This window comes from Trichosurus vulpecula, chromosome 7, assembly GCF_011100635.1.
Source record: "Trichosurus vulpecula isolate mTriVul1 chromosome 7, mTriVul1.pri, whole genome shotgun sequence".
Lineage (NCBI taxonomy): Eukaryota > Metazoa > Chordata > Mammalia > Diprotodontia > Phalangeridae > Trichosurus > Trichosurus vulpecula.
The window spans coordinates 104,561,247-104,578,955 of record NC_050579.1 but is presented as its reverse complement, the minus strand read 5'-3'; the positions used below and the strand labels follow the sequence as shown (position 1 = coordinate 104,578,955).

Here is a 17,709-nt window from a genome sequence, read left to right as displayed (position 1 = left end):
GTAACTGTTTGAACACAGATAATGCATATCTGCATATTCGGTCTATCCATTATCTCTGTTGCCTATTTGCATTTTTCCAAGAATTTTTTTTATTCATTATTGGTCTGAAAAAAGCCTGACCTATGGTGGCTATAAATACTTAGTGGGGAAATGAAAAATAAAGACATCTCATTCCCATAGGCATTGAGTTCTGCTGGCATAGCAGGCATTTGGTACTTAAGGAGAATAAAAATGCTTGTGGCTTGACCTTTAAATCATATTCATATTGCAATTATTTCCTCCAATTAAATGAGAATAAAGTATTTTGAAATGCCATAGTTTTTGTACATGAGCTAGCCACTGTGTAACTGATTACCTAAATATGTTCCTAAGTAGGGAATACTTAACAAAAATAAAAAACAAAAAAACAAAAAAAACCCCACACACTAAAAGCACAATCTTAAAAAAATTCAAATACACGCTATCCCTTTAGTATCATAAAATATAATGAATAAAAATTATTCAGATTATTTTATTACTAACTATAGCAATTACCTTAAAAAGGTACCAGAAAAATATATGGTATAGGACTCCCAAAAGATATTGTCCTTTGGCATTTAACAAATACACAGCGTTAATCAATCTCCTCCCTGACTAGTACAGAAGAATCCAATTACAATCTATTGCATATAAGATGTTGTCATAAAGTAATGAGATGTTGATCAGTGCGATGATAAACTACAATTTGAGAGGACTGATGATAAAACATGTGACCCATCTCCTGAGAGAGAGGTGATGGGCTCAGGATGAAGAATGAGATATATATTTTTGGACATGGCCAATGTAAATGTTCATAATTGTTATAAAGTTTCTTTTTCTTTTGTAATTTTGGGAGGGTAGAAGGGGCCTAGGTCTAGGCTTGCAAAAAAAGGAGGAGGGGGTCATTGAAGCATTTAAAATAATTCATGGAAGAGAATAGAAGGAATCACCTGCAAGCAAGATAGCCTTGAAAGTTATATACTGACTTTATTGTTTATGTTAAATGAAAAGTAGGATGTGCATAATAGAGATCCACAAATTGGAAATTGAGGGGATGTCCCTCGATTGGGTATATCTATGATTGAACAAGTTGTAGCATATGATTGTGATGGAATAGTATAGTATTGTACTATGAGAAGTGAAGAATGGGATGGTTTCAGAAAAACCTGGGAGGCTTTCCTAAACTGATGCAAAGTGAAGTAAGGAGAACCAAGGAAACATTGTACATAGTAACAGTAACATTATACAATGATCTACTGTGAATGACTTAGCTATTCTGAGGAATGCAAGGATCCAAGACAATTCTGAAGAACTTAGGATGAAAAATGCTATCCACCTTCAGAGAAAGAACTGATGGAGTTTGAATATAGATTGACAAATACTTTTTTAACCTTCTCTATTTGTCTTTTTTGGGGAGGAGGAAGGGCTTTGTGTTTTATTTTGCAACATGGCTAATATGGAAATATGTTTTGCATGACTTCACATGTATTATCTATATCAAATTGCTTCCCTTCTCAAGGGTGGGAGGAAGGGACAGAAGGAGAGAGAGAATTTGGAACTCAAGATTAAAAAAAAAAACTTTAAAAAAATTTTTACGTATAATTAAGAAAAAGAAAAGACAAAAACCTTTAAAAAATAGAGATTCACCATTTCAATTATAAAATACTCTTTTCTGGTTCTAATACATACAGAGTGTCCCAAAAGACTTAGTGCAGTTTTAACCTCATGGAATTTGTTAGGTTTCTAATTTTAAAAAATTAAATGAATTAAATAAATTAAATACAGATTTCTGTAAGTCATATGGATCAAGCTCATTATTTTATATTCCTAATTTTATCCTCATATCCTATTTTAATTTGTGCATGCATGTACATACATGATACATTTGTGTGTTGGCAATCAAAATGGGCTCTTAGCACTTAGTTCAACCAAGTGCCCTTGAAGAGTTTGGCCTTTATTTCCTTGATCAAATTAGGAGTCCTTGATGACCTCCTTGCCTCAAGGGAAAGCCTAATTTACATGGGTTTGAGTGACAAGTTTGTGACATCAGAGGCTTTTAGACCACTTGGGTTTAAGTCGCATCTTTGTGACGATTTTAGGTCACGTGGGTGACTCACCCTTGACCCTGAAAAAGGTATAAAACCAGGGGTTGGCTTTCTTTTTTCCCGGAGCTCTGACCCACAGCCATGGTGGCGCATGTGACTCTGGCCCAGCCCTTGTTATGAACTCCCAGGCTGAACTTTGATGTTGGTAACTATGAATTTTATTTGGTCTGTCGCTGTTTGTATTTGCTCTAAAATTCAGGGTGCTGGCTTTTTCCCCTGAACTAAGTGAATGGTATTCATATACTGAATTAAAGTAAGCTTGTTAACCCCTTAATGTTGCTTTCCTCAGTGAAGCAGATCAAAAGAACCTGGGCTTTTGCAGTCTTCTGTGAGCTGGTTGTTGTTGATTTTATACCCCCCACAGCAGCTGCTAGCTGGATTGTTGAAACAATTTGCCAAACATAGCTAAAACTTTATGAGAGTCTGAAAATCTATTTTCAAAAGAATTATTTGCTTTCTATTCTTCTGAACCTCTATTCTCAGCCATTCCTACCCTTAGATCCTCACTATTGAGTTAACTAAGCTGACATGACATCCCTTAGTTAACAGATTAGACATCTTTCCCTACTCGTCACCACTCACCAGTCACTTCCCCATCACAGAACTATCACTTTGCCTCCATCAGCAACCCCTTGATGTTATATCTTGAAAACTACATATTTCAGAAATAACCGAGTTAACAAAAAAATGCATGCTCATATAGCATGTTTTCTATATAATCCAAGACCCTTTTTTCTAGACATCTCTAATAACAGGGCAGGATCATTCTGCTGTGCTAATTGAATTTATGGCAGGTCTATTCATCTTGAGTCTTAGAATAACCCGTGTATATCAGTCACATATTCCTATACAGAGGTGCTCTGGGAGGCCTTATTATACATGCAAAAATATAAGAGAAAAGTACATGGTCATGATACTACATGACAATTACTGAGGTGCCATATAGTACATCTTATTTTCACTAAAGATGGGGTTGTTAAGTACTCACAATATTTTCACAATTTTCACATTTTCAGAAGTATCTTAAATTACATTAATTCTTTAAGATGCTCTAAATATATGATGAATCAGAATATACATTTGCAAATAATTTCACAATCACTTTTCATATGTTTTAACCAAATTTCTCAGGATAATATAACAATATAAAATATCCTTGTTTTTTTTAGACATTAGGAAGCAAAGTACCAAAGCTTAAGTGAAGCCAACGACTATTTATTTCTCTCTCTCTTTTTTATTATCTAGAAAATAACATCTTCCAGGTGTGTACTTGACATTGATCACAATTATAATTCAAACTCCATCAAGCCTATTTTCAATACTATTGTTTAAATTATATATAGTACAAAGTACTTCTATCTTTATGAAAACATCCTCCTATTAAGCACTTAAATATTTTAAGAAGGCAAATTTTATTTGTAAGAGGTGGTTTAATTTTCACTGAAAGTTATAACTCAAATTATAAGCCTCATTTCCCCCATTCACCCAGAGTCATGGAAAGTGTCCAAGAATTTTTCATGTACATCGGAAATCTCAACTCAAAGTAAAAATATGATGAACTTTAAGATCTGTAATTTTAAAAATGCGATAAGCTTTCAAATAGAGGTATAGGGATTATGTAACTAGTTCTTTTAAAGAATATTTAGGTCTCTAAATTAAAATATTTTCTGCATAATTTTGTAATGCATTTTTAAGTCTATAATTGTCAACATTTATATTAGAAAATTCCCTGAGTTCCAATTTATTTAATGTTCTTAGCTCTTAAGCAATTCTAGTTATCATGTGATTTTCCCATATCTCTACAAGGACCATGACACTTCAAATTTTCCAATTCCACAAGTTAAGCACTTGGCTATATTCCTAAACTACTAATTACCAATAATGATTTTGGCTTTACCTCACACACTAAGTAACATCATTCAATTAAATAGCTTGTTTAGTGATGATGAAATAGGACCATGGAACTACAAATAACTTTGTAGAATAAAATTTAAAATTGACCATACCTGGAAATTTAGTATTTGCTGCAGTCTTTCTTTCATCTGATGACATCGCTGATTTACTACAGAATCTAGCAAGGATAGCCTCCCCAAAAGACAGCCCAAAGTGTCTTCAATAACATCTCGGTTATCACCATTTTCAGGAAATGTTTGGGAAAACAAGTTCTTGTTCTTGTCCATTTCCTCAGACATTTCTTTAATATCTTTGGCAAGAGTCTGGAGTCATAAAAGAGGCAATCGTATTTAAGAAACCATATATATTAACATGTTCATTACCAACTTTTATCATCTCATTGAAAGGACAATGAACTACTGTTGTTACTCAAACAGCTGATTCAAGTTTTTTAAAATTTTTTTTAACTTGACTTCAATGATCTTAAGATATATTGGAGTTCACTGGATGAAATTTTGTCAGTAAATATTCCCTATTAGGAATGCCCTCAGTTAAGTACTGAAAAAATATAAAATACTATTTAGAAATTCAGTAATTTATTTTTGACTCTTATTCCTTATGTGGGTTTGTGATACATGCGCAAACATTTCCATAGGGAGTCTTTCAACATTCTTTTCTCTTTCCTATGTATACGGATCGAAAATCCAAATTCAGAATATAAAGGCTTGTACCAAATTTATGTTCCTAATTAATTTTCTTCATCATCTTCTTTGAAAGAATCCCAAATTTTCTGCTCTCTTCTTTTTTTAATATCTCATGCTTATATCTAAGATCAATTAAGTAGAATCTAACTTTTTTTAATGGTATGTAATCATGGAGGCAAGTTACCAAACTTACTTCCTGGTTATACAGACATGTTTCTGTTTCTTCTGGTAAAAGGGCTGTAGCAACAAATAAATGTTCTTCCACATCATCTAGCCAAGTAGAGGTAGCTGAAACTCCATCATATAATTTCTGTTCCAAGTGAAAATTTTGCTTCCCTGTCCTTCCGCTCTGGGAAAAGAAATTCAAAAGGAGAGGAAAAGGTCAGTCTTCCAATACATTTAAGTGATACTGGATCTAGGAAAAAAAAAAGGAATGTGTTCTCAGTAAATAGTTCCAATTAGATACAAAATACTATTTTTCCGACTTTTGTTTCTTGTGTGGGAAGGAGGGGAGATTTATGATATTCACAAGAAGAGTCCAGAATGTAACCATACTCACCTGTTAATGTTCACTTTAGTGACCTTTGTTTGGCTGCTAAGTATGAGAAACAGTGGGGGACATTTTAAAAATAATATGTATTTTTTTTTAAATAGAATTTTCAAGTAAACCAAGAATACGATACCTGAGATGAAACTTCTTCAAAAGCCTGGCTCAAACCATCCAGCAAAGATGTAACTGAGGATTTTGTTTGAGTCTGCCCTTCCCCTTTGTACAGTGGTACACCAGTCAGCAGTCTATTTGGCCTGCTGTAAAGCTACATAGGAATAAGCACAGTTGTTTAGGATAGTTTCTACAGCATTGTGTCAGAAACATACATGGGACGAATATTGAGAAAAGGGTCCTTATGTAACTCTGCAGGCAAAAGTTATTTTCTAGAGTGCAGAATATACCAACTTCAATATTTCATATTTATGAATGACAATGCTTTTACTGATTAAAAAAACAAACAGTAGCTTCCTCATATAGGAAGCCCCTCATTTTCTCCTCCCTCAAATTTAACCAAACTCAAATTTCGCACCCACCACATACTCCTCCTTCACCACACCCGCCAAAAATAGTCTCTCATTTGAGATCGTTTTTCTCAAATTTCTCTCATTTGAACTCCACTAGTCTTTATTTACCATTCATCAAGTACTTAATTTTACATTCCTTTTGTATAAAAATACAAGAAAACAATACCTTTCCTTGTATTTTTGTCATTTTCTATCTTCTCAATGCATATGTCTTGTGCCTCACCTTGACTAGAAACTCCTAAATGGTGAGGTCATAGACTATACTTCTATGAATTACTCCTATGCCCTACCAAAGGCTGGGTGATACACATGAAGGCACTCAATGAATGCTTGTTGAATAAAAAGATGAATAAATGAATATATACTAGGAAAGCAAGTTTTTCAAATTTGTTATAGTTTATGTTACAAAATTTTGCTTTCTGATATATATATATATATATATATATATACATACATATATATATTTATAATAGTCATTATTGTAGCTGACTAATTGCCAAATTATACTTCTAGCATTCCCATCAAATTATGTTTTCAAAAGGGAGAGGACAAAATTTTGCATGACATTTTGATATGGTGCAGTAAGTGGGGGAGGAAAGAGGAAAGAAAAAGAACTTGCTGAAGATGACATTTCAAGGAAAAATATGACTGGTCCAGAAGCCTGTACAGACCAAGGCTCCTTTGGTAATAAGAATTCACAACCATTCTCAAAATGTAATGTTTGTTTCAAAATTCTATCACTCAAAAAAACAATAAAAATATACATTTAATTCATTGATCCTAATTTGATGATCATTTTGCCAGCTACATTTAATCATTAAGATGATACAGAGAACTCCATCATTTGCGCTATTTTTCATATTTATGCCCTGGACTCAAATTTGAAAATCCAAAAATCAGAGGAATTTCCACTTGGAAAATGGATTTTTTTTCTGGAAATATCATACAAAAATATTTTTTAATATATGGACTAAAATAAGCATTTTCGTAATATAGTACAATAAAAAGACAATTGTACATAAAACAGCAAATCTTCTATGTACAACTTGCTATCCTTTTCAAATACACAACAAAATTATCATGTAAATTTTTTTCTTTCCTCCCCAAAAATATTCTTATGATTAATAATAAATAACATGATATTCTTATAAAATCGGACAGAATATGGTATGTTTCATTATTTCACTTGGACTGCTACAACGAAATTGAAATTGCTACATTATTACATACTTCCAACAATCAATAATCAAAAAGCAAAGATACCATCTGCTCTTGTTCCTGCTCCAGAGCATTCTGCAGCAGTCTCTGCTTGGTACTAAATTCTTGATGAAGACTTTCCCATTTCATACGCATGTGGCCTTCCGCTGGGGTTTTCTCCCCTTCAAATGCCAACTCCTGGGATATTTCATCAGGCTTCTCACTATTAGAAGAGCAGATAATTTCAGCTTACAATTTGCGAAACAAAAGCCATGATCAAAGGTAAAGATTACAAAGCACAAAAATTAACCTCTAAATTTTATCATCTAATAAAAATGAAACAGTTGTTGTTCTTGAGGAACTTATATTTCATTAATCGGTACAACATGTAGAGAGTCAGATAAGAGATATTTGTCCACGTAATTGAAACCATGCTAAAACTGAAAGATATCTATCTTTGCTTACTTCCAACCTCTCCTAAAGGTGTTTCTGCTTTGAATAAGCAGCAGTGAACTTAAGGAGAAATATTTTAATTTTCCTATAAAAATAGATGCATCTAATATATTTTCTCTTGCCTTATTGGCAGGCCATGGTATGTCACAAATATATTTATCTCCTGCAGTGTTTGCACAGCATTTTAATGTCCCTAAAAGATATATTTTAGTTGAACCTTTTTTTGTTCAGTTATTTAGACATATAACAACATATTGAAAGGGGATTTTCAATTGGAAAGGAAGTTATATGGTATGCTTTCATTTCCAGATGTCCATGGAAATTATATTTCTGCTCCCAGGTGTTCTTTTCATTTAATTTTCCCTAATAATCTTTGAAGAATTCTCACGGCATTTCCCTATAACTATCTATGTGTATGTATGCATGTAAAATGTATAGATATGTATAACATATATTATTAATTTATATCTCATTATTAAATGTATAATATGTACATTATATTACACATACACACACATGCACACACACCACACATATACATATACCCTTTGAGTAATGAGTCCTAAGAAAATGAGGGGGTTATACCCTTGGAAAATTTTTTCCCGCATAAACAAATCCACATTTGATAATTTGATAGTGTAATAAAATGGTGAATTTGGAAGTTGAATAAAAGTGCTTGCCAATAAAACTCTTTCTTTCCCTTTTTATGACTTATTTACTCTTTGGCCGCTGGATATAATAATTGTGGCATTTGTGAGTAAGGGAGAGGATGAGTGTGTCTATGAATGTATCCAGAGACTTGTGGGTGGTGGGTGCATAATCAAGTACATAAATGTTTTTTTTTTTAAAATCAGGTATAAGCACAACAAATAAAAAAATGTCCTTTCAAGCCACCCCTTAAAGTGAGTAGTGTCTGACCACTGAGTTCTTTAAAGGAGGAATATTTTTAATATCTGAAAATGTAATTTAGAGTTGCTTGCCTTTTTGGGGGGCAATTTCCAAATCAAGAAGATATAAGACAGGTAGAATAAAATGTCTACGAAAAAAACAGAGTTGGCTAGAAGTATCTATTTTTCGCATGTGTCTAAATGAGAGGGAAAAGGGGAGAGAAAAAAGGGGAGGGGGAATGGAAGGAGGGAGGGATTTTAACAATGGTTTTCAGTGAGGTGTAAATTGAAAGAATTACCAAGGAGACATTATCTGAAATGTATAAAATAAACCTTATTTGTAGTCATTGGGGAAGATACTTTGTACCATATTTCTTTTGCCTATTAGCTACATTTGCAGATATTTAATGGCTGTCCCAATATCATAAAGCATGAAAGATGATAATCTAATAAATAATCTTTAATCATTTTTACTATTTCCTTCGGCATTGGGAATGCTTCAATACATTGTTTTCTTCTGCCGTCTGTGGGCATTATAGCAATAATTTCTTCACTACATTTCTACACTAGTCTTTATTCTATGCTAACTAAAACTCTTCCTGTTTCCATTTTTCTAGTTGTGAACATTCTAGTTTACTTTTTTGATTCCCTTCTAGTAGCTGATTTACAGAGTTATTTTATGAATGCTTTAGTTTAATAGCTAGGAGGATGAAGACAATATTAATGATAGCTAATATTTATGTAGTGCTTTAAAGTTTGTAAAGTAATTTCTTCACTACAGTGAAGTCATTTGAAACAGCCAAGGGTGACCTTTGGTAGCATGTAAGAGAACCAGCTATGGAGGAACAACTCAGCTCTTGAAAGGCCATTCCTTTCTGCCCTTTCCTCTTGTGCCTCTATCAGAGAACAGGCAGATGGGGGGGGGGGATTTTTATTTCCATCCTTTCCCCTCCTATCCATTGGCTACATAAGTATGTCTTTTGGACAGAGTTCCTCAACCAGTTGGAGATTCCATAACCAGCTGGGAGCAAGAAAAGAGAGGCAAAAGATCATCTTGCTGGTAACAGAGAAGAGAATCAGCTAGTCATTCAAGAGAGAATTAAACTCGACAGTTGGGAGCTGAACTGTGGAGAGGAACAGGACTAGGGAGCTCAGCTTGGCAACTTGTTCAGCAAAGACACTATATCTGGGGGTGAGGTGGGTGGAACAGTGTTTTGACACCATAAGAAGTAAAAGAACATTAAGGCCCTGAAATGCTTGAGATGTATGTTTGCTCAGTTCCATATGTAAGTTTTTCTGTCGGATACTCTATATATGTGCTCATTATTCCCATCAAAGCTATGTGTGCTTGGGAGAGAGTTCTACAGGTTTATGGTGGAATGCTTCGCAGCTATTGTTCTTGCTATATCAATAAATGCCTCTTCTTTGAGCTAATTGTATCTATTGGCTGTTAAATGTAAACACACTATTAGGGGCCTATGATACATAGTTATAGGAATTCAGATCCATAAAGTATCTTGAATTGGAGTTAGGAGTCACTTCCCCATATCCAATCTGCAAACTGTGCTTACTAAGGTGAGAGTAGCCCTAGAGGGGGATATTCACTATGTAGCAAGTGTAGATTTGACTTTTTGCAATTTCACTCACTGCTCCTAGTTCTAACCTCTGGGACTAAACAGATTAAGTCTAATTCATGTTTCACATGATAGCCAGCCAAGTACTTGATCAGAGCAATCATGTCTCCTGTTATTCTTTACATTAAACATTCCCAGTTCTTTCCACCAATCTTCATTTTACATGGACTTGAAACTCTTTTACAATTCTTGTTGCTTTCTTCTGGATGTCCTTCTTAAAATGTGAACCTAATATCCCAGACGTGGGCTGACAGAGGCAGAGTACAGAATACAAAGGGACCAACACTTCCTTATTCTTTAAAGCTATACCTTTCTTAATATCAAATTGAAGTCTAGTTTTGTTTAACTTTCATTTCAGAAAGAAAGGGTAGACCTAGGATTAGATAGTAGAATGTGTTGTACTTGCATTTTTATTTGCATGTTTTCCTTTCTACTATTCTAGCTTTAGGTTCTCTATGGAGGATTTATGATATTTATGACATAGGATGAAACAGGCATGAAATGTCTGCCATCTGCACTAGAGGCAGCATATTCATGAAAGCACAGATCTTTTAAAGTCTCAAAAGTACCCTACTGCTCTGGTGATTTAATAAGACACATTCAACACAGTCTGTGATTTGTAATCATGTCAAGGTCTGGTCCATTTTAACAAATCCCCCCAAATACACCTTGGTGTAATGAGCTTGTGTTTACAACAGAACAGTAATAAAACTATTTGTGAAGAATTCTGAAGGTAAAAATCAGTCCTGTTATTGATAAACACATCCTGAAATCAGAATTGTGCCAACATCTTATTTGGTACAATATACAGACAGATGATGACTTAATTAGCTATTTATAATTGTAGATGTGGTTTGTTTTCTTTCACTTATTTTCCCAAATAACATTTTCTGCCTTCTCTTCTTTCTAGCCAATTTCCTTCTCACTTCTTCTTCCTCAGTCTTCTATCCCTCTTAATACCAAAGTGCCTCTATGTGATTTATATATTGTAGGTGTATAATAAATATCTATGCAATGGAAATTTTCTCCTCTATCTTTTCTCTTATATCTCCTTATATCCTTCCTCTGTTTCTTTCTCTTATGCTTTCCTACTTCAGCATCTCGCTTACATAAAACTTCAGCTATATTCCAATTCAAGGATAGCTTAGGCAGCAGTCAGATATGTTCCTGTTACTGAAATATCACAAAGGCAGAGTTGAAATAGTTGTGGAGGTGAGATAGGCAAAGGCCTGTCTTAGGAAAAGGTGGAACAGGTAGCTGCCTCTTTGCTGTCACCTAAGGGGCACCAAAATGCTCCCAATTTGCCATAGTGTGGAAAATAATATGTTTGACATAGAGATATGCAATGGAGAAGCACCTTATTAATAAACTGCTTGTCACTAACACCTTATTGTGAACTAGTTTTCAAAGACTAGACTCGGTCCTGAGTGTCCTAGGACACTGAAGAAGAGGTAAGCTTTGATTGGGATGGGGTACCGGGAGTGGTGAAAAGGTAAAGGAGGAAAAGGAAAAATCCAAAGAAGGATGAATTATCAGATAGGGTAGCCCCTCTCTGACAGGAAAAAAAGTAGCAAAAATCATAGGAGGCAAAAGAGGGAAAGTTGTAAAAGGTTGGTCTCTGAAAAGGGAATAGAAAAGGCCTGAATTAATTTTTGACTATTTCATAATTCTCAGTCCAACAAATATTTATTAAATGTTTACTATGTATAAGGTATTTTGACTTAGAGCCATCCCAGAAGCAGTCAAAGATTCATAAATCCCTGGTTTGAAATAACCCAAAATACCAATTTCTCTAATCTGCTCATTTCTACCGATGAAGACCTAGAGACATAAAATGAGTTCTCCAAAGTCATAAAGCCAGTTAGTAGCAGAGCCAGAACAAAAACTCAAGTCTCCTTACTCTAAATCCAGGCTTTTTTATTATACTATACTACAAAGGACAAATTATTTCATACTTCTGCTTTTTATACTGATTAAATGAGAAAATATATGTAAAGTTTCACAAAACTTACAGCATTATATAAATTGAATTTTATTAATAATAATTATTATTATTTGCTATCTGTGTGACCCCTAGCAAGCTACCCTCTCTAAAGTTTCAGTTTGCTTATATATGAAATGAGGTGATTGGACAAGACAGATGGAGAATCTCTGAGGTCCATTATATTTCTAATTTCTATGCCCTTTAGGGATGATGTCTTAATGCTTATCCACAGAGTGTTTCCTGATGTTATAGACAGAATATGGGTCTGGATGGATCAAAGGTATAAGTTAGAATTGGATTTCTCATTTTATTAAAGAAGGAATCATCCCCTTCCTTCCCAGCTGCCTCATCTTCTGGGAGGATATAGATGTAATAGCTATTACAAATATGAGGTAGATTTAGGCTACCCCAAAAAGCTTTCTATGTACTCTGAAAACATTTAATATTCTGAAGTGAAATGAAACAAAAATTAAATAACATTTATAATATGATGAGAGAAAATGGAAGTTTTCTCCAAATAGTTGAAAAGTGGAAGAAAGAAGAAAGTAAGGTAAATTGTCTTAAACCTTACTTGGCAGCATGGTGTAGTGGATAAAAGTCTGGTCTCAATATTAGAAAGAGGGGTTTAAGTTCTAACATTGAGACATACTAAATGTATGACCCTGGACAAGTCTCTTAACCTCTCAAGGCCCTAGGAAACTCCCTACTTAAGTTGTAGAGGAGATGCTGAACTGCATTGGTAGAGGGAGACTACTCACTGGGAGTTCCCTACACCAGTGAAATCACAATGTCCCTCCCTCTTTCCTCACCAAAAAAAAAAAAAAAAATAAACCATACCCAATGGCAGCACTTTCTCCGGCTGAATGTTGGGTTAGAATTTCTTCTCCACGACTTGCTACTGATCGAAGAAGGCTTTTCTGTTCTGCTAACTCTTGTTCTAGCTCCTAGTCAAGTAAAGGAAAAAATATGTCAAAATATTTATAAGCTTAATAAAATCATATACCGTGTCCTACAGCACCTATAATACTTCTGTTTTCACTTCTCAATTGTATATAGTATAAAGTAAGAAAACACACAGAGCAAACATTAAGTTTCTGTAGTAATATTACTTAATATTAATTAATATCATTCTTTAGTGTTGATAAAAGATGACTATAAAAACCCAACACCGTTCTTTTAATACTATAAAAAGAATCTTGCAGGGCTGTAGTGCCCCCAAGTGGCTTAAACACAGACTTCATAAATCAATGTAAAAATATCTTATGACATATGAATGGTAGTTTCTCATAGAATAAGACACCTGCCCTTTGAATTCTAATACTACAAAACTTCTTTAATTCTGGCCCTATTACTCTGGAATCTAAAACTTTCTGGGCTCTTGTTAAATTTTACTTTTATGCTATTGAGGAATTTATGCATGGAGATGTGTTTATATAACTTACAAGTTTTTTTTTGAGAACCTATTTACAGACAAAAATGTTGGCAATTAGAAATGATCATTAGTTTTTTATTAAAGTAAGGTCTCCAAGGGCTTCTATCGAGCAAATTTTTAAACCTAGTTTAAGTTACACAGCATATACTTGAAAGCAACACAGCTGCATTTCTTTATAGAGGCAGCAAATAGAATGCTAGGCTTGGAGTCAGGAAGACCTCTGCTTCTGACACTTGACAACTATCACCCTGAAAACAATGAAACCCTACAATGAAACCCTTATGGAAGGGATTATTCCCCATGACTCAGGAAATTATAGACCTAAATAACAGATTATTCCATAATCCCAAATTTTCACTAATCCACAGTGCCCTTTCTCCCAATTACTATAGTTATGGTCAATGGTTTTATTGAATATATTTTACTAAATATCCTTTTTTGATCTGGAAAAGATAATTTATCAACCCACAAGGACAATATCATTCGTTCAAGATAAGAAATAGACTTCAGTGTGGGGAAAGGTGACAAAGAGGAACAAAGTTTTCTCTGAAAGTATCCATACACTAAGAAGCAAATAATCTAGAAGAAAGACATTCCACAAACACTTTCTCTCTGAGACCAGTGGTTGCAAGCTAAAGTGATATTTCAATAGTTTACTTTTTGCTGTTGGAGACTGCTCTGCTGCTGCAGGGTTCTCGTGGTTCGGGCTTGTGCCAGCCATTCCTGGACACTGGGGCTCTGGGTGGCTGTTAGGTCAGCTTCGCACTCCTCCTTCTCTTGTGATGTAGCCTGCTTTTTATCAAGAGAAAACCAATGATCATTTTTACCCAAGGCCAAAACATGTCTGTGTGGTTTCCATAAATGATACCAGAGTGACTCTCTTTGCTCATACAAATACATTGAAAATAAGACACATAGCCAGCAGGGACAAGAGCCAAGCGAATGGATGCGCTTGTAAATGCCTAGAAGAACTTCCTTCTACTTAAGGTTTTCATCATATTAACAAACCATTGTCTGTTCCTATACCGTGGACTTCCTTTTTCCATGATAACAACCAGGGTCTTGAAAAGAAGAGAAGTTGAATTAAGAATCAGGTGACCTGGGTTCTCAGTTTCAGCTTTGCCACTAATTTTATGGCTTCAAGCAAACCATTTCATGTCTTTGGCCTCAGTTTCTTCAACTGCAAAATGAAGGGGTGGGGTTGGAATAAATCAGGGATACTTAGCCTTTTTTGAGGTTATGGCCCCTTTGGTAATCTGATAAAATCTATGGATGTTTTTAAACGTTGTAAATGCTAAATTTTAGTTAGTGGTTAGTAAAAATTAAGATATACTTTTTCATACAAAATTTTGAAATCTATTCACAGATCCATTGGGTGTCCATGGAACCCATATTAAGAAGCCCCTGACTAAAAGATCCCTAAGGCACCTTCTGGCATTAATATTCTATAACTTATTTTTGCTTTCACCTACTCTGCTGTTCAAACTGTATGTCTTAAGCCCAAGTTTATATGATCGTATGGATCATGGGCAACTCAATTCCTATAGCCACCAACTTCCCTGAAGAACTGCTGAACATGTGAAGCTGATCTCATTTAGGAGGAGGCATGTCATGTAAGTGAGGGGTATAGGAGATTAAGAACAGGGAATTCTCTTGAATCTCATAACTGACATTAAATATCCTCTCAAAAAGAAGCCACCCAGATTGGCCCTACCTTCATCCAAAAATTTCAGTTATTCTTGGGATTCTCAAACTTTGGTGAATCTCCCTTAATCATGCATATGCTGGCATGATTCTGACATGTCAACCTGACCTTACCTGTGTCCAAATCTAAGCCTTACAATGTGCCCTTTGGAATTCTTGTTCCATAGAGAACAAACTCCTTTTCATCCTAGAACTCTTTCTCTCATAATCTTTCCATTTAATACCCTGGCTCCCCTCTGATGACACTGTACCCCTCATTATCCTCTCCAGCACTGGCTATCCTTTCTCTCACACTGGTCCTGAAAGGGGAGTCAGAATATTGTCTTTTTTACCCCTCATTGTCACTTTCAGATTCTTCCTTTGTGTCCTTCACTCAGTAATCTTTCCTCTTTTGAAGACAATACAATTAAAATTTGCAATCCAACCAAAATAATAATAGTTGTAGTCCTTTCTCAGAGTTCAGTATCTCCTCCCCAACTTTTGAACTTATACTATTGGGCATTAATATTCTTAGCGATGCTTTCTCAAATTCCTTAACTTTTCGTTTCCCCAGTCTCCTTAAAACCTATGACCTATCCTTTCTCTCTATCTCAATCACACAAAGGTACAATTAAAACACTAAATCTTATCATTATCAACAAGTGTTCAACTTCCCTAAATTAGAAACTCTGAAATTCCCCTCTCTGGCCATAATCTTCCCTTCATTTACTTCTCCTGATGCCTCCTAATAAGTTCAGGACTATTTGCAGCACATTAATTAGTATGTGAAAGAACTCTTGAAAAGGATTATATTATATACAAATGAATGCTATTATTATTATTATTAATGTTACGATGCTTATGAGACATTTAGACTGAACCTTTTACTTTGATGAATCAGAAAGGCAAAAGAACTATTACACATTAAGGCAGGAGTTTATTTGACCTAATTATTTGAACTCTGTTATCAAACCTAATAATTTTAATAGTTGTAAATGTGTTATATGCCAATGAGATAGATTTCAAATCATATATGCATATATTTCATGTATGTTTCTAAGTGGTAATATTATCTCCACCTCTCACTGGATTATAAGATTTTCAAAGGCTTCCTTTGTAGCTCCTTATGAAATAACTCCCTGTGAACAGTAATAGCTTGGTCATAGCAACTCACCCTAAATGTCCCATTTATATGTCACACACTCATTTCATGCTTTTAAAAGTACAATTAAAATCCTCTCTTAGGTAATGAAGATGGGTATATCCCAAATAAATTCATACCACTTTAATATGTACTGAGCCATGCTCCAGGATCAGCAACCAAAGAACTAAATCCTGAAGCACTAACAGCAGGTACAAAGTCTTTGAATAGTAAGCAAAACAGTAAGTTATCATCTATGTAATTGATTCTTTCTCAAGCTGTTGAATTTCTCTCTGGTTTTGCTAATTATAGGACTAAATGATTATTGCAACTACAAAGATCAGAAAATTATGAAGAGTCTAGCTAAAAAAAAAACGCAACTAAATCCCTCTACTGAAATTGAGAGGACTTTGAATAAATCTCAAATTTATAGCCACTTCCCATAAACTCATAAAAGTTCTAACTTTACTTTTCTTGGCCTGTTTCCTTATCAATAAAATGGAGGACTTGGACTCGATCCTGTCTAGGTTTCCCTAGAGACATGCATTTCATAATCTTTGTTGAACTTGAGGAAAAGGGCTTCTAGTTGTCACTTCCTTCCGGATATTTCTAGTTTTGTTATCCCAATACCCATCATCTCTAGAAAATGTTTTAACCAACCCAGGCTGATGTACCCTGGTCATTTTGTGGGCTACCTCTAAGTCATTAAGTAAACATCAGCTGACAATTCATTTTAATACTAGCGCAAGTAAAATAAACTTAGAAAGGTAAATCAGATACCATATAATACATCTACAAGTACGTATGTACATATATTGATAGATATAGATATGTATGTATATATGTATATCTACTTGATCTTATGAAACATTGGCAATTCCAGATAATATTACTAGTCACTATAAGTTTAACATTTCCCAAAGGTAACCCAGGATTATGGTATATAACACAGAGATACAAACACATGCATGGGCTACAAATAGTATTTACACATATGTGTCATTTAGGTAAAGGTGCCTATTAGTGTATATCCTAGCACTTAGTTTATATACATATATGTATATAGATACATATATTTGAAAGTAAATGTAAATTTATATTTTGCACTTTTAGATTTTTCTATGCTATTTTTCTCAAGTAGTTAAAGAGATATCTCATTTAATCTGAACTTAGTGTTCTTTGATATTATCAACCCATCATGTCATATAAAAAATGATTAAATTATGCATTCTATCATTGATCCCTTGATCAGGAATGGCCATCAGTGATCTTACTGTAGATTTCTACTTTTAATTTGCAAACCAGCATTCTCCCCTTCTCTTATATGATCACAGTACCTGGTATTAAATTGTGTGTTTAATTACTTATAGATTTGTTTATAGATCAACTTTTACAGTTGTAGAATAAAATATGTTCTCTAACATAATGTTATTTAAAAATTTTAAAATGCATTTCCTCTAAAATGGAAAAAATGTATACTTATTGAAATATTCACATTTCAGAA

At 34.2% G+C, this 17,709-nt stretch overlaps 1 protein-coding gene across 1 annotated transcript in view; it reads right to left on the bottom strand.

Annotated features, from left to right (window-relative positions):
• Positions 1 to 17,709, bottom strand: part of SYNE1 (spectrin repeat containing nuclear envelope protein 1) — a 593,153-nt gene that overhangs the window by 127,376 nt on the left and 448,068 nt on the right. The window contains exons 97-102 of the mRNA XM_036766002.1: positions 14,039 to 14,170; positions 12,787 to 12,893; positions 7,058 to 7,214; positions 5,404 to 5,535; positions 4,914 to 5,069; positions 4,130 to 4,339 (exon numbers count right to left, since the gene is read on the bottom strand). Of these exons, the coding sequence (XP_036621897.1) occupies positions 4,130 to 4,339; positions 4,914 to 5,069; positions 5,404 to 5,535; positions 7,058 to 7,214; positions 12,787 to 12,893; positions 14,039 to 14,170 (894 nt within the window). The remainder of the gene's footprint in view (positions 1 to 4,129; positions 4,340 to 4,913; positions 5,070 to 5,403; positions 5,536 to 7,057; positions 7,215 to 12,786; positions 12,894 to 14,038; positions 14,171 to 17,709) is intronic.